Raw genomic sequence first — 22826 nt, forward strand, 5'->3', positions numbered from 1 at the left:
AGCAATTTAAAGCAACAATGCAAGCTATAAAAACTTAAATTAAAAATACTTGCAAAAATATGTACGAGATTAAACAAAAATAGACAAATTTGTTTACGTTGTTAGAGTGGCCGTGGGCGAAGCACGGAACATCGTGGAACTCGGATTGGAACTCGTCGCGTCGTTCTGGTAATTCTGGATGAATTTGGAATGACTTAAAAAGTTCAGGAACTATATCAGCACTTTGCCATTTAATGGAATATGAACGGTAATTTCTGGATTTGGAAAAACTAGTTGGTTTTGTGAGACTTTGGAGCTTGATTTCGAAGGGTTGTAGAGATCGGATTTGAGTGGAACAGAAACTACAATTTAACGTTCATGTGTAATGGAATTGTTTGGAAGTGGAATCTCGAAAAAATGTTGAATAACGAGCTCGGAATAATTATTTGAAAATGGCTCTAACGGATAGTTGTTTGATAGTTAGAAACCAAAAGCTTAATTCTGTTTTGTGGAGACTACTTCAAGAATGATTTTGAAGGTTGTGGAGGGCCAATTTTCACGAAGTAAAAGCTGAGACTTCGAGATGTGGTATAGCTAAAGGGATTAAAATTAATTTAGGACGAAATGATGGAGTGAGGAGTTGGGAATAAATTTTAGAAAAGTGACCTCTGTTTGATGAATTCTCAAGAATGAAAAATTAAAAAGTTTATTTTGGGGTCTTTTTAATTGATTTAATAAACTAAGAATAACTTGAGAATGTGGTTTTAAGGATCTTGGTTTTACGAAATTGCTTGAAAGTGGATTTTAATCTAGACTAAGAGAAGTCGAATTGATCACAAAACAATGTTGGTAAGGATTAAACTAAGAGGTAGCAAAAAAACAGATTGAGATTTGGTTGAATAAACTAAGAGAATTTGGAGACTAAGTTTCTGAAATAGCTATGTGAACTGAAATGAAGCTCGGCCCCATTGATTATCTCTAATCAAACAGTGAAAAAAGTCGGGATAGAGATCCCATCAATGATCAATGGCACGGGTACACCCGTAACAAGCTAAATTGTCCGCCACTTGGTTACCCTCTGCCGAAAATGTGCGAGACCACAATATGCATCATAGGCAAGAGACAAGACAGACCAACCAATCAAGCTGCAGCTGCCAAGGAACCAATCTCTTACGGGATTTAAAGACAACTACCACGTATGAGGAATCACTCTCGAGCCAAAAGTCGTGCCAACTCCGAGAATGAGCATGTCTAACCACTGCTATTGCCGCCTGCAGTTCCGCCATGTGAGCTAGTGGCAGAGTAGACGGGAAAGCAAATGCACCAATTGAGATGCCATAGCTGTTTTTGAAGATCCCACCACAACCTGCTGAGGACGAGGACGACATGACCGATGCGTCTGTATTTACCTTGGTCCAGCCGAGGGGAGGGGGCTGCCATCGAACTGGAATTATACGCGGCATCCTTGCCATATTGATTTTCTCAAATACAAATTTTTGGATTCATTACTTGATACATTATTAAATCAGTGTATCATATCAGCAAAAATTAACACAATTCAACATATCACTTCAATAAAATCAGCAAGTCACGGTGTAAAATCAACATGTCACGTCATCACAGTTTATCACCGTTAATTCTTTTTCATCGATGTTGTAGAACAAAGTCTCTTTTACATTAAAACATAACATAACACACTCCTTACTTACTTTATCCTCTTTCCCCTTAAAAGAAGTAATGATCAAAGCTTTGCAATATGGTAATGAAAATGAAATGAAATTGCATGACAGAATAACATCAAATTGATGGGTTAACATTTAACACCAACCTTGAGGCCACCTATGTTTAGGATCCCATCTAGGGAACCATCTAGAACCTAAGACCTTGACCTTATTGTCTTTCCTTTGTAAAAACCCAAGTTTGGACAAAAACCTTAGCCTGCTACAACTTGGTTTAGGATGATCATATTCATATTCATAGTTGAAGTGATGATGATGAAGAGGAAATATTTCATCTCGAGTACGAACAGTATTGAGTCTTGTGTAGCTTTGTTCAAGTGCTTCTTTTGGTAGATTTCTTGCTAACAATGGTGAAGAACCACCCCATTTGTTGCTTCCTAGTAAAGATGGGTGTTGTGGTGTTCTAAATTCTAATTGCCTCATTCTTTTCTTCTTCTCAAATCTTATTCTGATTATGCTCTTTTTAATTCTCGTGGATGCATTGATTTGTTTTCTTTTCATTTATTGGAGACAATTTCTATGTTTTTTGTGGATATATTTCTTTGATGTTGTAAATGTTTGTTGTTTAAGTAACAGTCATTTTCTTTCTATCATAGTGTGTATCGATTGTATATATGCTATTAACAGTTGCATACAATTAACATGATATGTATGTATACTAATATTCTCTAGGTGATAATAATTATCGGGTTTGTGTCGTGTTAATTATTGAGTTAATGTTAAATGAGTCAATTCTAACTTAATCCAAAAAGTTCGGTGTTATAATTGTGTCAACCTAATCGGATTAGTCAAGACATTGTGTTTTCAGGTCATATGTAATTTTCACATATATCATGTTAGGTTCGTATAATGTGTTTAACATATAATTTTGCGAATATGATCTTCTACCCCATCTTGCTATCCCCATCAATGTCTCTCTCCCAAACAAAAAAAAGTCCACAATTTTTCTCCTAGTCTACACAATGTATTATTTTAAATAAATTAAGACATTTTTTTTTTGTGAGAAGAACATGGACCGAGGTTTGGAAAATGAGGATAGAAGATTATCTTCCTCATTTTACTACCTATGTTAAAGATAACATGTAAAAATATGGGAGATTGAAATCGTGTTTGCAGATAATAATTTGAATTTTATTATCTTTAGTAATTAAGGTCACATATAAAAGAAACATTAGAGAATATGATAATAATTTTAATATTCGTGTCATTTTCGAGCTAACGATTCAACCATAACCCAGCCTAAAATTTTAAGAGTCAATTTTGTATCAACAAAAAAATGACACATTACCTATACTAAGCTAATCATAAACACTAAAATTATGTGTTAGGTTGTATAATCGAATCCTGTATAATTTTATCACCTAATATTCTCAACCCAATATACATATCATCTTAACATAGATAAATCTACAAACACAGTTTGAACCTCTCATATTTTTATATAACATCCCTAATAAAGAGTAAAATTATTTTTTACCCCTAAATAGTGACAAATCCAAGATTTACGGATAGAGAGTTCTTGGAATGCTCTCTAGTAATATATAAATGTTCAATTGATATTTTTTGAGGTATTTTTGTAGAAAAAATTAAAGATTATGGGCACTCAATCTCCCTCTTCTTTGAATCTGTCCGTCACTGCCAATGAACATATTACACAAACACAACATGATATTAGCATGTCAAATATTTGTTAAATAGATTTTTTAAACAAACTTTTAAACGTTCACGCCGATTAACTTGCTAATAGAAAAAATAACATAAATATTTGAAAATATTATTATATAATTCAAGTTGAATTAGAATTTACTTATTTAGTACTAATTTGATAATGACACGAAATTAACAATTTAAATGAATTGACACCTCTGGCTATAATATGCTTTGCATCAGCAACATTTAAAACAAATTAATGAGGGGAAAGGCGAGCAATTTAAAGATAAGAAAATATTCGATGATATGAAAGCCAGACGATTGATCCAAGAAATTAGTATACTGCAATGAAACGTGGAAATAAATTTCAATTTCCACCAAATCTAAAAGATGTTCAATAATGTCTAATTCCATTATTTCCACTAGACTCCAAGTCGGATAAAGTAAAGTTTATTTGACGATTCTATTCATCTCTTCTCAAAGCTAATCTATTCTTTTAGGTGCAAAAAGTCACTGTGAACAACACCTTTTCAAAATCAATCACAATTCTACTTTCTTTGGTTGCTCTCAGATACCTTTAAATCTTTTCAGTTTAGGTTTTCCAACTTTTGTTTTTCCTAATTCATTTCTATTTTTCTCTACAATAAACACCAGGGAATACAATTAATAAGACTAATTTAGGTGGAAACTGGTCAATTCATATGAAATGAAAGAATTCAGACAAGTAATATCATTTCAATTTGCACCATTCAAGTGGGAATCAGCACATTTAAAAGAGGGAAAGAAAACAAAAATTTAATTGATTTTGGCATGCCAGGAAATATAGAACTCATGGTCAATAAGGAAAGTGCATTGTGGTTACAATGAATCCCAAACTAAGGCAAATATTTCCTATAGCAGTAGGAATCTAAATCTTTCAATTCCGAGCACCGAATTCAGCAATTCTGATTGTTACTGACAATTCTATCATGGAAAGGCTAAAATATCTGTACTATACAGGAGGGAATACAACTATCTTCACATGTTCTAATGTTGTGTGTGTTAGCAGAGTGATAGCACAGCAACACGAAGAATATACTCGCGAGAAGAGACACAACAATAACAGGATTTATTCTTTTGAAATTGGAATTCATCAAGAATTTGATTCTTGCAACATGCAATCACAGTAACTAAGTAACTTGTTACTTCCACATCCTATATAGTACTAGATGATGCACTTGTATATATATAATAAACAAGAGAAACAGGCAAAACACCTAGGAACAACAATCACTACTTATGGCAAAAATCTGTGCATTGAGAATTATCCAATGGAGATATATGCCACACTTCCTCTTGATTTTTGTTCAGACTACATTTTCATTTCTATACTTCATCACTGAAGCCGCCTTCAACCATGGGTTGAATCCTCATGTTTATGTAACCTATCGATATATTTTGGGCGGTTTACTGATATTGCCTTTTGCTTATTTCCTTGAGAGGTACATATACAAACACAACAATGCACACACTAGAGAACAGATAGATTTATTGCATAGTGGTTATTATTTTTATTTTTCTAGCAGAAAAGTGAGGCCAAAGATGACATTTATTCTGTTTCTGGAGCTTTTCGTGCTTTCTCTTTTGGGGTAAGTGGTATACAATTAATTCCTTAACAGAATGCATCTATGGAAGGAGCTATGGTTAAAAAGGAATGATGAACTCACAGTGTCTATTTTTGATGAAAACCAGGGCTAGCTTAACCCTTAACATGTACTTTGCGAGCCTGAAGTACACTTCTCCGACCTTTATTACATCAATGACCAACGCCATTCCCTGCATGACTTTCCTATTTGCGATCATACTAAGGTGTAGAATTCAACACTCGTCAGCTCTTCAACATATGAATTCACCTGCATCATATATTCTTTTGACAAAAATGTTGATGGTATACCATGTAGGTTGGAGGTTGTTGATGTAAAGAATCCTCGTGGGGTAGCTAAAATCCTCGGTACCTTATTGTCATTGGCGGGGGCTTTGATACTCACCTTCTACAAGGGATCTAAGGTGCCAAGTTTGCACGGTGCTCCATTTCATATCAAAACTAACCCTGTTCAGAAGAAATGGGTGGAAGGGTCATTTCTTCTTGCTGCAAGTTGCGTAACATGGTCTCTGTGGTTCATAATGCAGGTATATGATCGTTAATGTGTTATTCCAGTTAAGGTTCTTTTCTAATTTGGCCTTAATACAATTAGAAACAGCTTAAAATGTTATAAGAACTTATGCGTGTAAATGTGATAGCTAAGACTTAAATGGATATGTACCTTGAAGGTGTATACATTGAAGAGGTATCCTGCACAACTATCACTAACTGCTTGGATAAACTTTCTCGGGGCAGCACAATCGGCTGTCTTTACCTTGTTCCTACAACTTAAACCAGAAGCATGGGCCATAAAATTCGACATTAAGTTGATTTGCATTGTGTACGCTGTAAGTGCATGAACTGCAGGTGATCAAAGTATGTTATAGGGTGATGTCTAAATGCCTGTAAATAATGTCTACAACTGATGTCTGCCAGGGAGTTGTGATATGTGCTATTACAGTCTTTGTTCAGCTGTGGTGCACCAAAAAGAAAGGGCCAGTCTTCGTAACCATGTTCGGTCCCCTTTCAACAATATTGGTGGCAATACTGGCATACTTCTTATTTGGCGAAGAGCTGCGAATAGGCAGGTAGAGTTGTAAGTGTGCTTCATATTTTTGTTTGCAAGTGCCGATGTAGATGGTCCCTAATTTATCTTTAGCTTTCTTCAGCATGCTGGGAGGAGCCATTGCTATTGTTGGGCTATACCTGCTGCTGTTAGGCAAAGAAGGTGATCGAGATCAGGTCAATTCACAAGAGAACTCATTTCCAACTTATGAAGAGGAAAAGGTACCTCAGATGCAGATGGATACTTCAGCAGGAAGAGAAGCAGGTTTAAAGGACCTTGAGAAATAAACCTGCCTTATTGGAAGGGACAACAAGACATAAATCCACAGAAGAGAAAATGCAATAACAAAGTAAGCAAAGGCATTACCTCTCTGTGTGGATTTCTTCCCACGGACTTTAGAGCTACTTGAGCTCCTGATTAAGTCCTGGCAAATTCGCAAGTCAATAACAAGGATGAAAGCCTAGAATAGAACACCAGCTAATTTCACAGAACTGACGTTTCTTGAGATTGCTCAGATTTATTAAATTGGGTTACAATAAAAAATGAATCAAGTTTGATTTTCTCTGCAGATTCTTAGTGTTGTATAATTGCATTGAATTCAATCCTTACATAATTGACATTATTAATGATAAACTTTCTCTAGGTAACAAGACAGAATGATGAGATACAGCAGCATCAGGGTAAAAATTTCACCAAAATAGAAGGATTCTCATCTATAGTCATAATTGGATAACAAAAATAGTTACATTTGAAAATGCTTACAAATAATGAGAATCTTTTTCACCATCTTTCCTTTCTGTTGGAATACCAAGCTATTACCAACACCTAGCTACCTAAATTTATCTATGTACATTGCTTAAAACTCGAGCTACGTATAAATATCCAGTTAGCGCAACAAAAAATGGACAAAATACTCTGCTTCTGCAATAATTTCAAACAAGCTCTCTAGTCATTTGGCTTCTTCAAGACGCGCTCGTATGGTGTCAGCACTTGACATTTTGTTGATACTGTGGAGTAAGAAAAAATATAATGTCAAGCAACATAAAGAAGCATAGTTCATCTCTTGATCATGATTATGTATTGTGGTCATTTTTTACAAGTATCAATTAGCAGCCATTCAGTGGTATTTTCAGGTATAAGTGAAAAATTCTAAGCATAACAAATGAATAATTAAAACTAATCGTGACTTACCAGAAGAGCAAATCCCCGCTGGACGTCAGTTTCTGAGAAATCCATTCAGGAGCTAATTCAAGCAGCAAGTTTAGCTGCTCTTCAACCTCTCCTGTAAACATAAGACATAATAACTTCAGATTAGATCAAACTCCTAACTGTAGAAAATGTAGAAGCATTTTTATACTGAATACTATCTTACTGCTATCCACAACATCATAATGGCTTGAAATTATCTTGTGCATAAGCTCCTGTTTTGTGATAACTGATCGTCTTATGGACTGAATTAAAAAATGAATCATGTTAAAGAGCTTAGGAAGACAGGCAATCATCTGTCGCCGTCTCTTTGCTTGTGAGATGGCTGGATCCCGCTCTTCTTGAGTTTTTCTTTCCTTTTCTCTTATCTGCAAAAAGAAATAGAGTTTGTTATATACTGCACCTATAGCATTGAGAAGCCTTGTCTCTACTAAGTGAAGATGCTCATCTCTAATCAGAAAGTCCACATCAAATATAAACTTGTATCAGAGTAAATTTACACTAGAATTTCCACAAGAATATCTGTCAGATAATTGAAAAGAAAGTTCCTATTACTCCAGATACCAGCACAATTGCAGAAAATTCTCATCTATCTTGAGCAGAACTCAGCTTATACTGTGTCTGGGCCATATGTTTTCCTCAGACAGAAAGAAAAAACACACCAGCAAAGGGCAAGAACATGAAATTAGAAGCTCAAAGGATACTAACACATGCATCGTATTTTCTGATAAAAACTAACACATGCATCTTCTAATTATATAATTCACAACTGAACTAGGAGGCTGAACCATAGGTAAGAGAATATAGATAGCTTGAAAAGCACATACACCAAGGGAAACAAGCATGGGAATCTTAAATAGGCTTACCGATTGCAGAAGACTCTTAGGAAGAATACTCAAAACATCATCGTCCTCAATTGACACATCCTCCATATTATTAACTTCACCATCTACATTCTCTGATGGGGTTTCAAATTTCAAGGACCTGGTTCGTAGTGGGCGCCTAACTAACTTGTTTTCTGAGAAGGTAGGGGCAACATCTGGAGTCATATAACTTCTCTTTTGTGGATGTGATGTTGGTGTTCTAGACATTGATGAAGGAGTTAAAACAGATTTTGCAGGAGTTGAATGGTCGCTGGCTATTTTTTTGGGAGTATCTCTACTCTTTAAGGAGTCTATCTCTTTGAGAGGAGTTGCAGTGACACACTGCACAGGAATATCAGCTGAAACATCATTTGAATGGTTGTCATCAACTGGAGAGGAAGGCGACAGCTGAGTAGGGGATGGAGCAGCATAACTAGTTTCTTCATCAGATGATATCTTGTTGAGGCTCGGCATCGTCTTTTCAGCATTCTGTTGAGTGTTTACTGGTACAATGAGTGTACTTTTCTGAGAGAAGTGCCTCCTGAAAGATCTTGAGAAATGAGATGCCACTGCTGGTTCCTGTTTTGCAGCCAAAGGAGCTTTGTGACTTTGGCCTACATATGCATCAGTTGATATCTCAATGGATGATGATGAATTAGGGGCTTGATCTTGCTTTGGTCGATTAAACGGCTCTGGCAACAAGTCTTCTGGAATTTCGTCACCCTGAATGTAATCAACAATTGACGAAATCATTTTAAAAGTATAAGCATCTTGAAATACAAAAAAGATTGTCTTCCGGTTAATTATCTTTGATCATTTAAGTTGGTGTTCTGCACTATAAATTATAATTTACTGCAAGATCAAAATAAAATAAAAATAACAAATTTCATTATCTTACGACAAATGATAATCGCATCTTCCATAAATTCACAGAAAATACAAATAAAATTCAAACCTGTGGGTGAGCTTTACAAAATTCTGCCAGCCTTGAGCGGAAAATCTTCCTCAACTGAAGATTCTTACTCGACGATTTAGAATTCCCATCCAATTCAATAGCATCGACGTTAATAGATACATGAAGATCCGGCTTCATGCAGCTAGTTCGCTCATCAAACATGAGCACCCTCTTTATTTCAATAACTTCAGGCATAATGTACTTCAACTGAGCTAAATGCCTCTGAGAAAATCTCCTATTAACACAAGGAGACATCAGTCAAAAATCTGATTTGTTTTCTGGAGCAATCGGACTCTTAACCTTTGTTTGGGAGTTTGGAGGTTAAAGGAGGTGAGAGTTAAAGGAGGTAATGGAAAGGGAATTGGAAGTGATGGAAAGAAAAGTTAACAATTAATCTTGTTTGGGAGTTTATAGGATGTAAACGAGGTTAAATGCTTAACCTTGTTTGGGAGTTTAAATATGAAAGAGAAGGAAAGTTAAATTTACTCTGTAGAGATAATAAATTTAAAAAAAGTTTACGTTACTCCCGTTAACCCCCAATTTGGAGGTTAGAGTTTGGAGGTTAGATGAATTAAATATTTAACCCCATTAACCTCTGTTTACTCTAAAAAAATATTAATATTTAACCTTACATTACTCCCATTTACTCTAATTAACCTCCTCCCAAACAAGGCTTAGTAACGCAATATATGCTTCATTAAAGCTAAACAGTTATTCAAAAAAAAAAAACAACTCACCTATCTGATAAACACTCGATTTTAGCACTAATATTAGTAAAATTGGACATTGAACCCTTCAACCGCAGTAGCCGAATGGAGCTATCTAAACAATCAAAAAACTCACCCAGCATCTCATACCTGCGATAAAAGCCCATATTGAATCAGAATAAAATAGAGATATAACAAACTAAACTCTACATCATGTCTATCTAAATGTATGGTAAAACACAAACTTACTTCGCCGGAAGCTTAGCAGTCTCATCAGCAGCAGAGGCATTCTTTGATTTGCGGACTCCACTAGTGGAATCGTCGGGCCAAGACGAGATCTGTCGACGGGCGGATTTAACGACCACGTTAGTCTGATTCCGGTCGAGTCCATCTCGATTGCCTTGAGCGACCTTCCGAACTTCTTTCACCGAGAGAGCCACACGGCGGTTCCGGAGGCGAGGAGGGAGTTCTGCCGGCGGCTTATCTGGGGTTTGGGTGGCGATTAAATCAGTTGATTTTGATTTGGGAGTAGATTGGAGTTGTTTCTTTGATTTGAAGGGGATTGACGCCGTGGAGGAGCGTGAAGAGCTCATTTTGTCTGAAACACAGAGATCTGATGTCGATTTTCTGGAAATAGAGTTGTTGAGGGGAAAAGGTGAAGGTCATAGCCCATAAATTGCAGGCTTTTGGCGGGAATGCTGAGCTGGAGATTTGCCACGTCATATTCGCGCCAAATTGAGCCGTTGTCTCCCGCGGTATTCTGTAATGGGCCCTTGGCCCATTTTGTGTGAAATGTTCCTATATATCATGGCCCGATTGGATCTATATTTGTCATGGACTTTTGCCACTTGGGGATTGAATCTAGACAGTTAACCTTCTTCAAAATAAATAGTTATTGATAACTTTTCTATTGACAAAATTCAAAATAAGATTTGACATAACCATAAATATTTAGTGGTATGTGATTTTCCATGTAATTTCCTCTAGATTCTAGCTTTATAACATAAGGATAATATGTTTGACACGATGGTTTTTTTTTATAATATTTATGATTATTATATCTAGGACAATTACTTGCTCCATAAAACATAGAAAATCCTATGAGTTCATTTTTGTACGTCATTGACATGATAAATCAACGATTTTATGTGTATAGAATCTGAACGAATCAACTATATGTATGTGATAAGTTTTATAAGCTAACTATAGATATATGATAGATTATTTTAAAAGTAATGTGTTAATGGGCAAAACTTGTAAAATTTAAGGATGTAAATAATATATCTTTTTAAATTGACAAATTTATACAATAATTTATTATGTTAAAAAAATAGTATATGTATATTTTCATCTGTCTTAAGTTATAATTCAGCTTCTTTTTCTAGACTTTTCAATTTTCAATAATATACTCTTATTCTATGTACACAGTAATTTTCACATTAACCTTAATGAGCAAGTGAATTTGCTCATTCACCGTTAGATATAGGCTTATTAAATCTAAGCCTCGGGATGCTTTGAATCTCCACCTTAGGATTCTAATAAGTCTAGATCTAACGGTGAATGAGCAAATTCTGCATGCTCATTAAGGTGCATGTGATCAAGACTGTCTATGTACATTGTTATTATATAGTATATGAAATACATATGTTAATTTATAGTTTTTGGTAATATTTGACAATTGAAAGGATATTTCCTGATATAAGATAGGAAGATGGTCATAGCGAGATCGTTGATTGGCGGCCTTACTTAGATGTCTAAGTTAGTGATGTATGTGATAGAGTATTAAGCAACTGCAAGTAATTGTAAAAAAACATGTGTATATACCTTGATTGTGTGATTTCTAGACGTATTTATAGGATATCGTTGTCCTTAAATTACTCGAAAGACAGTTGGACGTAATTTAGGCAAGTCGTATCCTACTCATTTTGGACTACATTGATTTTACGTGAATCCGCCGGCATGTAGTCTCAGTTGGACTTGAAGACTCTCTTATTGATCCACTTGTCAAAGAAAGAGCGGTACTTCTATTTAGTTAGATCTGGCGGCTCCCAGTGGTTCAGACGTTGCTGGTTGACGCGTATTGGTTTTAGTTTGCATGTTACTCGGGGGGCTCTAGAAGCTCTTTTAAGGCTTTGTCCGTTTAGAGGCTTCCACAGGGCCTATTTAATCATTTTGTTGGGAGAAATGAGAATGATATTGTGATGTGGGTAATCCATAAATTTCTAGTGGAGGATTCGTTATACACGATGATATCAGAATTGTAAGTAGACATGCAGCCACCTCCCTAATAGGCATCATTATGGTTGTTCTTTTCACTCCATCTGAAGCTTGACACACATAATTGCAGTGTTTCAGGTTTAATATGAGTGGGCAGAAGGATTTTATGATTCTCAAGGTGCGTCGATGCAACTGTTATTTTTCTTTTATGACGGCCTTTCATCTGTCTAAATGCATATAGAAGTGATTTTGCGGGTGTTAGTTTTCCTTTTTGAGATTTCTGCAATTTTCCTTTTGAGTAAAGGGTTTCAATCATCTCTAGCAAGCATAAGTTCTTCTTCCTATTCTAGTTTGTTCTTTTTTACTTCATGGAATCATTGAAACGAAATAATTCTCATAAACCTTCATCTTTAGAAGAATTTGTCTCATCTTCCTCTAGTGAAACCGAGAATCTGACCGCTCGGAAAGGGAAAAAGGGAGGACCCGGTAAGGGGAAGATAGTACACGGCAAAAGAAGCAAAATCCTAAAGACTAAGATCAAGGCTCAAGTTTGTTGGCTACCCCGTTGGCCAATTTATCAGTTGAGTATCCGTTTTTTAAAGCTTTGGCTATACATCTTCCCAATCCTAGACAAGATATCAATGACAGCCTCCGAAAGGATGATGAAGATTCCATTGACATTTACACCCAACACCTATTATATGGGATGACTTTCCCTCTTTCCGGACCTATTGTGTTAGTGATAGAAGAGTTATATCTGAGTCAAACTGGGAAAGACCATTTTCCTACTAAACATAACTTTATTATTGTTTCACTTTTATTTTCCTTTACTTATAATAAAGATGTCAAAACAACGTATCCATTAATATATGATATAAATGGAATAGAATATTAACGACCCTAAACCATAGTGTTTTTAAGAGTTTTGAGTTCACTTCTTCGATTGTTCATTGCCCTAATTTACAATGGAGATTTTGAATACACTTCAATACAAAAGTTAATAAGTAAATGAGTAATAACATGTAATAACAAAGAGAGATAAAGTCAAAATTACCTATTTATAAGATATAGTTTTACCCTTGATAGTGGAATTGGGATTGGGCTCTCAGTTGAGCTTAGTCCAAAACAGATGCATCCCCTCCTTATCTTAATTTAAACATTGATGTGAAAAGATTACCATATACACTCAGATGTATGTTGTCCGATGAGTTGTAGTGCTAGATCTGGATTTCTATACTTTGTTATATTCACATATGACTATAGCAGATATGGCTATGTGTATCTGATGAAGCATAAGTCTGAAACTCTTCAGAGATTCAAAGACTTTAAAAACAAAGTAGAAAACCAGCTTGGAAAGAAAATAAAAAGCACTCCATTCTGGCTGAGGGGGTGAATATTTGAGCTAAGATTTTAACTTATTCTTGAGAGAGTGCGGGATTGTATCCCAACTTACCCCTATTGGTACACCACAATGGAATGAAGTGTCAGAAAGGAGGAACATGACCTTCTTTGACATGGTCTGCTCAATGATGAGTCATGCTACTCTCCTTATCTCCTTTTGGGGATATGCTTTGAAAATTGCTGCTCATATAATTAATAATACACCGAGCAAGGTAGTTGAATGAACACCATATGAATTTTGGTCAGGCCGAAAGCCCAATGTTTCCTTCATAAAGACTTAGGGCTATGATGCACATGCCAAGAAATTGTCACTAACATATTACTATCATTTCTAAAAGTTACAAATTGTCTCCTTTGTTCTTCGGTGTAGCTAAAAGGAATGAAGGCCTCCTTAAATTATTCCTTAAAATTTTCCCATGTCATATTCTGCATTTGAGGGAAAATATGGTCTTTGAACCATACTTCTACATCCTTTAAGGAATATTCTGCCATTTGAATAGTTTCATAATCATTCTCATTCAAAAGTCTTGCATTTTTCTCTATTTCATCCAAGTATTCCATTGGGTCACCAAATACACCATTAAAAATCATAGGTGCCATTCTAGCAAATCTTTCGACTATACCTAAACCACCAGAACTACTACTGCATTGTCCATGTCTTATCAGCATTTGTTGCATCATTTCAACACTCGATAAAAATTGATTGAAGTTAAAATCTGTATGGTATTATTGAGGAACTTATCTTGATGTTTGTCCTTCTTGTCCACACGGTCGATTGACTTGGGGTTCCACTTGTTCAACCCCTTGATTATTTGCCTTCTAGGTCTGCCTTGTCTCCTTTGAGGATGAGGTGGTGGTGGTGGTGGCAGATCACCACTTTCTTGATGAACAGACATTTCATCATCAAGATTTTCTATTACATGTTAAATGATTGGTTCTATTTGATTTCTTCGAGATCTGGATTGCCTCATTCTGAGAATAAACAAAGCAAGATTAGAAAATAACCAGACTCTTACGGACACTGAATTTTAACTAAAGAAGACTATCAAAGACGAATTTGTAATCCTAATTCCGCAGTAACTAGAACTTCTATTTCCATATGTTTACCATTTCTATCTAGTCTCTGATACCAACTTTGTCACGACCCATCCCACAGATCATGACCGACGCTAGGGAATGGGTAAGCTCAGGCTACCGGAACCCATAGCAAACCTTAATATAATATAGGATCAACCTTACTAATGGTCTTAACATAATTTAATATTAAATCCTTCAAAAAACACATAATATAATCATCAGACTGGTACTACGGTCTAGAATATAAATTTTAACATAATACTCAAATAGTCATACATAATAAGATAGATATGTTGCTTGGAGGAAGGTCTTGATCTGTTGAAGACTTTTATTCACCTAAAACATTAGAGGGAGTCAAACCTCCCGTAGTGAATTAATTATATACAATGTATGAGTAATTTAACATTAATGTCGACACACAATAATAAGAATTATATACATAATATAAGTAGTTACACAATATGTTTTTCACAAGATCGTTTTATAAATAAATAGATAGGTGGTTTAATACGTGTTGGACCCTAAACCTCAATACACAACTTATCCATCCTCTAAATATAACCATAAGGCTCTCTTATATCCATTGATTGGGGGACCGAGAATAACTCAACCGACCACGCACCCAGATAGTTGGAGGATCGAGAATAACTCAACTGATTCCGTACCAAACTTCACTTAATTCCAATTCCAATTTCAATATAACATATAGCCTGAGAACAACTCAATCAAGTTAATTTCATAAATCATAACATCAGAATCATAGTATCATCAATATACAATAACCCGACAATATCCGTGCTCACAAGATCCTGATGTCATTTACTAGGAATAATAACACACTTTTACAAATGAAAACAATATGTAACTTGAAATATTATGAAATAGTTTATTATGAATGCAAATGCTTAATTAAAAATACATAACATATAATTAACTCATAAATTGCTCCTAGCTAACTGTCCGAGTTTTCAGGTACTACTGCTCCTCTTACCGGTTGAGTGTCTAAAAAAGAGAATATTATTTTTAGAGTTTATATAAGTTTAAGAAGATATCGAAATTTATTTCGTCATGTTTTACATAATTTCTATCGAAAATTCGGCAGAGTCTCCTTTGTAAAACACACACCCTCCTAATAATAACTAGAGTCAACCCTGCAATAAAATACACTTCTACATTCAAAATCATCCAAATTCCAAATTGGGACTCCATAGACTATAATTTATCAACCCGACTGGACAACAATCATCCATCAATTTTGCAATTCACAATAATTTCAATACTTTACTTCTAAAATTACTTATCTTCAAACAATACATAAACATTTAAATTTATAGTTCATACTCATAATAGACATTCCGATCAAATTAAATAATCAGTAAATCATAATAGCATAATTAATTAATTATGCTCAGTCCACTCTCTTCTCAACCATTATTTTCAACTTATATATTCTGAATTTTATTTGAAAGGATCCAAAAATCATATTTAACTCAACTTAATTTATTTTTCTTAATTTCATCTAACTATTATGTTTTCGTAATTTATAGAGATTAAACGGTAAGAAATTTGGTCAAGGTCCAATAATTAATGTTGCTCCAAATAATATTTAAAATATTTTGAAGTTAAAAAAACATTTTTTTGCACTAGTTTTGTATGTCACCAGAAAATATCACCGGTGGTCGGGATCTGCCTATTGGAAAAATTAAAGTTGATTATTTTGAGAAACTAATTATACCTCAAAACTCCCAAACTCGACCGAAAAATTGAACTTTTAGTAGATTTCTTACTTTTTCCGGCGTAGCTCCGATTACCCCTCAAAACTCCTTGCATGCATAAAAAAACTAGTGTACCCATAGGTAAATCGACCCATAGGTCCATTTTTTGTGTTAAAATTGCAAAAAAAAATGAACATAGAGTAGAGAAATAGAGATAATAACAAAAGTGACAAATTTTCTCTCTCTAAACGATTTTTAAAAACTCAAAATCTCAGAATAAAAATTATATGTACCTATAGCTGGAGTTGAGAGCTTCATTTCGGTATAAATAATGTGAAAAATGGTGAAGCGTCGAGGAAGAATAAATTGGAGAAGAATGGAGAAGGAATGAAATGGGTAAAGATATGGAGAAAGAAGATGATATGTATCCGATTCTTATTTTTTAAATTTTTTATTAAATTCCACTTTGGTCCGCCCTCTTTCAATATATTTTTTAAAATTATTCCAAAACTAATTATAATTTATAATTAACTCCTCCAATTAAATTCTAGAAATCTAGAATTCTAGAAATAAAATAACATTTATTAGGGCATTATAAAATCGAAGGGTATGTTGCTTTTATTTCCGCGGCTCCTACAAAGCCTTCATCGATGGTTGCTCCTTCGAACATGGAGCTTTTGGATTTGACTGATATGGACCGCCTTCCCATTTCCCATTTGGTATCTTCGAAGGAGGCTCCCCTTATGGTGAAACCACTCTCATGTGTGCCGCTTCCTCACCTTGCGAAAGATAATCAATCATGGATCTTGACCGTGCTCAACTGAATTTCCTACCTTTTGCTTATCTTTCCTTCCCTTGATTTTCTCAGATTTGGAGGCTTAAAAAAGGGAAGGTTCTGAAATGGAGTCTGTGAAAGAGAGTTGGGTTCTTTCAAAGACGAAGCAAGCAAAGGCAAGATGAAGGAGATCACTAAGGCTATTATTAAGAGATCCGACAAGGCCAAAGCAAAACTTGATGATGCTGAGAAGATGAATGTTCCCACCTCAAGTCCTGCCTTTGGTCATTATTTGACTCCGTAAGAATTGGCGCGCTTTAGGAGTATCACACTTATAGAGTATGTAGTGTGGCTTTTTGTTATTGCTTTAATAAAAATTGTGTTCTTCTTCTGCAGCCAATTTTGATGTTTTTCCAGATGTGGATATAGTATGGCCCAAAGGGGACTCACCAAGATCCTCATCTTGCATAGGATTTAGGTCATTTGGCCAAAGTTCCATGGGAGTGTGCGCAGTATGAAGGTTTGACTATTGAACCATTCACTAACTTAATCCTTTCCCGATTGGCCTGGTTTTTCTTTCCGTCTTTGCTGCGTTTGTTCGATGTCGTAAGTTTTATTGGTTTAACCATAACAACAAATTCCTTCAGGGGTTTTCTACCGATATGGCGTCTGGTCTCACCCTGTTAAAGGTCGATATGCACACTTAGGATCAGAAAAGGAGGATAACTATAGCAAAATGGTGTGTGAAATCATATAGCACCACCCTCTCCACCCTCTAGAAGGATCTGAAGGCAACTCTAGACCAGCTTATTGGGGCTAAATATGTTGTGGAGAAAGCCAAGAATGAGGAGGTGGATGCTTCGAGAAAAGCTCAACAAGCATTAGTAGAGTTAGCTGCCAAAATGAAGGAGGTGCAGGATGCTGAGCAAACTGTAAGAGAGAGGGATGAGCTTGTTCAGTCAACCCATGCTCTTTTTAAAAAGTAGGATCAAGATGTTAGTAGACTCCTTTGGGAGGTGGTGGATGAGAGAAAGGCAATGATTTATCATTCTAGTTATGTTAAAGATGCAAAGAGCAAATTATACCACATGGGTCGGAAAAAGGACCAGCGTAAAAAAGGAAATGGTGAATCTGTGGAAGATGGAAACTACAGCGTGGATCCTAAGGAAAGAATATGATGCCTCATAGTTGAGGGTTTCTGAACTTGAAAGAGAACGTGATGTCTAAAATCTGGGGTTCAATGATGAGAATTGAAGGCTTTGGATGAGTTATGGATGTCTCGTTTACCATATGTTGGTTCTAAGGAATATGAGGTAGAGACACCCTGATGCAGGCTTTAATTTACGGGTTAATATTTATCCTCTAGAATCTATTGAGGAACATCCTGATCTGGGGGAGTTTCCTGAACCAAACCTTGCTGATGCCGATGAAAACATTACTAGTATTAATCCCGAATGGGAAAATATTATAAAGAAATAAGGAGATATCATGGATCCCAAAGTGGGATACGTTCCTCCTGACTTGTAAAAAAATATATTTTTAATAGACAACTTCAGTTTTGTGCTTCGTGCCTTCTTATAGTTCTTTTAAGGATTTGATTGTATTTAAGATTTTTGTATTTTATTTTGTGTGATTGCTTTGATCAGACATCGTGAAAATGTGTTTTTAGCTTAAAGTAATTGAAACTCTAGAAAGAAGAACTGATAAACGAAGATGTCATTTCTAAGAATTTTAACTTTAGATTGTGATCGAAATCCTTATAGCATGCATATGATTGATCGTTATTGTTAATTTAAAGATTTTTTAAAAATATATAAAGCTTTTATTGATTTTTATGTGCTACTGAAATGTAGGAATTTACAAGTGGGTAATAGACCAAATGATATTTTACAAAGCTCATCATATCAACCGCCAGAGGATGAGATTTTATGATTTACTGGTAGAACTTCTGAAGGGATGTTATATTCCAAGTTCGATGGACTGGTTTTCTCATTAAGCGATAAGTGTAGGTACCTACACACTCAGTTACTTGAAACGGTCCTTCCTAGTTTATTCTCATTTTGCCTTTACCTTCATGGGCTTGGGATGCCTTGATATTTCGGGGTACAAAATCCTTGGTGAAGGTGGTATGGACTGCTTTCATACACTGAATGTATGCATCCATCCTTATTGCTACTTGGTTTTATTTTCCACTAAAAGATCCAATTTTTCTCATAGGTTTCCTTCATTGACTACTTCATAATAGAAAATTGACCTTGGACTAGATGCCCCTATTTCCACTGGTATGAAAGCCTATGAATCGTATGTAAGACGAAAATGTGTTTCTCTGGTAACAATTTTTGGAGTTTTCAATACGCCTATAAGACGCTGTGTAATTCATCTACCTATGAGGTTCTCGTGCTTCCAGAGCTTGAAGTGCAATTTTCAATAGTAGGTTCTAAATGCGCAACAATCAAACTTGTAATTCAAGAAAGAAAGAATAAATTACATACATCAATATTACACTTTGGTTTTTATTTATGCACACCTAAGTACACACACCAATGCTATTGATAAGGAGACAATGTAGAGGAACATATGCTTCTTATGGAAGCCCATGTTGGGCACTCTATACTGTATTTCAACAGTCTATCTGTAACAACTCTATTATGTAACAATCCCCTCAAGTTGGAGCATAGATATTGATCATGCCGAACTTGGTACACATGTAGTTGATATGAGTTCCCGGTAAAGCTTTAGTGAACATAACTATTAGTTGACTTCATATTCTGATATGTGGAGTTGTGATTGTACTGTTTTCTAACTTTTTTTGCGTAAAATGACAGTCAACTTCTACATGTTTGGTTCTCTCACTAAACACATAATTGTTTGCAATATAGATGGCTACTTTATTATCATACCACAACATCATTGGTTTTGTTTGAATAAAGCTAAGTTCATCAAGTAGACGTTGTAACCACACAAGGTCGCAAGTAGTTTAAGCTATAACTTGATATTTAGATTCAACACTAGATCAAGACACTACATTTTGTTTCTTGCTTTTCCAAGAAACAAGATTTCCTAAAAAAAACACAATAGCTAGTAGTATAGAATGTCTATCTGTAAGGTCCCCAACATAGTTTGCATCTGTGGAACCTTCTGCAGTATGGTGGCCATGGTTTCGATATAATAAGCCTTGTCCAGGACTTCCTTTTAGATATCTCAGGATATGAACAACAACATCCCAATGTGATGTCCTAGGTGAGGACATGAACTGACTTACAACACTCACTAAAAAAGCAATATTAGGACGAGTGATTGTTAGATAATTTAACTTCTTAATAACTCTTTTGCATGTCTCAGGTTTCTCAAGCAAATAACTATCATCAAGTGTTAACTTAACATTCAGTATCAACGGGGAAAGATCTAGGGTTTGTTGGTGGTGGGGGCAAACTATATTTATAATAAAAATAAATGTCTAGCTTGATATATTTAGAAATAGAATAAAGTTAATACTCCAGTTGATACATCATTCCCTAAATTTAGTTAAAGTAATATATATATATATATATATATATATATATATATATATATATATATATACATATACATGATAAATCATTCCCAAAATTTAGTTAAGCATATAATTTTTTCTAAAATACCCAAATTGCAGTTGATATATTTTTCAGAATACCCAAATTCCATTTGATATATACATTAACAACTGCTTTCATATTTTCATTAAAATAACCATCAAAATCAACAATTTCACCAAATAAGTTGGATTAATTACAATCAAAAACCAAAATGCATAAAATTAGCAACCAGGAACCAAAATTATCAACAAAAGAATAGGAATTAAAAATCAGAATACAAAAAAAAGAATCAAAATTATGAGTAATCAAACATGAATTCATAAGTAAGGAATTAAGAAAATCAACGACAATCTAGACGAACGAGAGACGAGTGAGAGAGAAGAAGCATACTCCAATTCGACCTTCGTTCCTTCCTGGTTCAAAGTGAGAGAGAAGAAGAAATCGTTCTGGTTCGAAGGAGGGACGACGACGATGACTAAGAGAGAAGAAGCAGATTAGGTTTGGGATTTCAAAATTAAGGGAGAGGGATTTAGAGATTTGGTGAGAGAGAGATAAAGAAAGAAAGCTTTGTTGGAGTGAGGGATTTGCTGGAGTAAGGGATTTAGGGATCTGCGAATTTGCTTAAGTGGAACGACGTCGTTTTTCATAGCAGCAATCAAAATTAAAATTGAAACCTAGCTTCTTCTTCCTTATGCAAAAGACCTGCACAGAACCTCACTTTGATGCCAACAATGGAGTCTGCAAACTCCTAAGATCGATTTTTTCATACATGGGTTTTATCTCTTTCTAGATCTCAGTGGGGGCAAGTGCCCCCATTGCCCCCACTATAGATCCGTCCCTGAGTATCAATAGGAGCATCATAAATCTTTGTTTCAACCAGTCATGCATCTTTTAACACATCTAAACACTACTTTTTCTGACTTAGACAAATTCCTTTGCGATTACGGGAAACTTTTATTCCCAAGAAGTACTTCAATTGTCTTAGGTCCTTTGTTTGAAAGTACCAAGGAAACCTTTCAATTTTATTATTCTTGTTGTATCATTACCAGTGATCACTATGTCATCAACATACACCACTAAAAGAATGCACCCAGAGTTTGATGATGCAAAGAAGACAAAAGTATCATATGCACTTCTCCGAAGACCAAATTCAATTATTGCAGTACTGAATCTTCCAAACCAAGCACGGGGAGATTGTTTCAAGTCATATAATGACTTCTTCAATTTGCATACCTTCTCAAACTCCCCGTGAGCAACAAACCAAAGTGGTTGCTCCATATAAAGAGGAATCTATGGGATAATAAAATGACAGTAATCCATGGGATACCATGTAGACTAAAATACTACATTAATATTATATATATTTAGAAGGAGAGGAGACCTACCTAGCAAACCTATACCTACAACCATACGTGCTTACATTATTACACTTCCCTCAAGCTGCAACATGGATTTTAATTATGCCTAGCTTGCTACAAATACAAATAACAGTTTTAAAGACAATACAACTCAAAAGGAATAAAACTAAAAAATAATACAACTCATAAACAAAACAAATAATACAACTCAAAAACAGATTAAGTAGATAACAAAAGGAGAGGCCAAGAACGCAATAATCACTGTCAACCCACATAAAGAGTCCAAACACTAATCCAAATTGCACAAAACAATACATGAAGGTCGGAAATGCCAAGGCAACACCAGAATACCCAAAGTTGCTGGAAATGGTGCTGCCACATGCTCACAGATTTGTTACTGAAATTTCCAGATCGGACGGTTGGCGGAAGAGGAACCTCATAGGCAAGTGTTGAGACTTATTACGTCCATAATTTATGTTTATCGAGAAGGAAATCATGGTGCGGATTAATCTATAATTTACTTTTTTTTTGCTGATATTTGTAATTCTAAACTTCATGCAATGTCCCTAGTTTTATTATTTTTATTTTTTATTTTTTATTTGTTTTTAACCATACCCTTCTAAAAAAACATTCATAAGTAATTATTTCAATTAATATGTAACAAACATACAATTATATTGATAAAATAATTTTATGTACTACATGAGCGAAATATGAATGAAAAAATCAAATTTATTTTATTTATATTTACGACAAGAATTATGAAAAAATAAGTTTATGAGCCTTTTATAACTTTTTAATTTAAATTAAACATAGAAAAACAGAAAGGAATTACTCAACTTCACGTCTCTCTTTACCAAAACTAGCTTTAAGGCCATGCAATGCATGAGTTTATTTTACATTTTTTAATTAATGTTTTTAT

At 34.9% G+C, this 22826-nt stretch overlaps 2 protein-coding genes across 4 annotated transcripts; one reads left to right on the forward strand and one right to left on the reverse strand.

Moving 5' to 3' along the window:
* The first annotated feature begins 4404 nt into the window (after positions 1-4404).
* On the forward strand, positions 4405-6688 carry LOC136230802 (WAT1-related protein At2g39510-like). 3 transcript variants are annotated; one of them, XM_066019988.1, is made up of 7 exons: positions 4405-4849; positions 4931-4996; positions 5100-5216; positions 5309-5537; positions 5679-5837; positions 5926-6073; positions 6159-6688. In XM_066019988.1, exons 1-7 carry the CDS (start codon positions 4647-4649, stop codon positions 6206-6208), a joined length of 972 nt encoding a protein of 323 aa, XP_065876060.1. In that variant the 5' UTR covers positions 4405-4646; the 3' UTR covers positions 6209-6688. The 3 variants fall into 3 exon arrangements, with proteins under 3 accessions (XP_065876060.1, XP_065876058.1, XP_065876059.1); XM_066019986.1 differs by having other exon boundaries at positions 4413-4849; positions 5926-6077; XM_066019987.1 differs by having other exon boundaries at positions 4415-4849; positions 4934-4996; positions 5926-6077.
* Positions 6689-6712: 24 nt separating this feature from the next.
* Positions 6713-10429, reverse strand: LOC136230801 (CDT1-like protein a, chloroplastic). The gene is made up of 7 exons (XM_066019985.1): positions 10036-10429; positions 9817-9936; positions 9080-9314; positions 8128-8847; positions 7428-7629; positions 7247-7337; positions 6713-7062 (listed from the first exon to the last, which is right to left on the reverse strand). The coding sequence occupies exons 1-7, from the start codon at positions 10377-10379 to the stop codon at positions 7005-7007; spliced, it is 1770 nt and encodes a 589-aa protein (XP_065876057.1). The 5' UTR covers positions 10380-10429; the 3' UTR covers positions 6713-7004.
* Between the last annotated feature and the right edge of the window lie 12397 nt (positions 10430-22826).

This window comes from Euphorbia lathyris, chromosome 5 (assembly GCF_963576675.1).
Source record: "Euphorbia lathyris chromosome 5, ddEupLath1.1, whole genome shotgun sequence".
Classification (NCBI taxonomy): domain Eukaryota; kingdom Viridiplantae; phylum Streptophyta; class Magnoliopsida; order Malpighiales; family Euphorbiaceae; genus Euphorbia; species Euphorbia lathyris.

Excerpts from the sequence above, each read along its gene's own strand:
- LOC136230802 (XM_066019986.1), top strand. The coding sequence starts at position 4,647 with ATGGCAAAAATCTGTGCATTGAGAATTATCCAATGGAGATATATGCCA. Across the intron at positions 4,850-4,930 it reads TTTGCTTATTTCCTTGAGAG|CAGAAAAGTGAGGCCAAAGA; the intron begins GTACATATACAA and ends TTATTTTTCTAG. Across the intron at positions 4,997-5,099 it reads TTCGTGCTTTCTCTTTTGGG|GGCTAGCTTAACCCTTAACA; the intron begins GTAAGTGGTATA and ends GATGAAAACCAG.
- LOC136230801 (XM_066019985.1), bottom strand. The coding sequence starts at position 10,379 with ATGAGCTCTTCACGCTCCTCCACGGCGTCAATCCCCTTCAAATCAAAG. Across the intron at positions 9,315-9,816 it reads ATCGAGTGTTTATCAGATAG|GAGATTTTCTCAGAGGCATT; the intron begins GTGAGTTGTTTT and ends TTGTGTTAATAG. Across the intron at positions 7,630-8,127 it reads CTAAGAGTCTTCTGCAATCG|ATAAGAGAAAAGGAAAGAAA; the intron begins GTAAGCCTATTT and ends TTCTTTTTGCAG.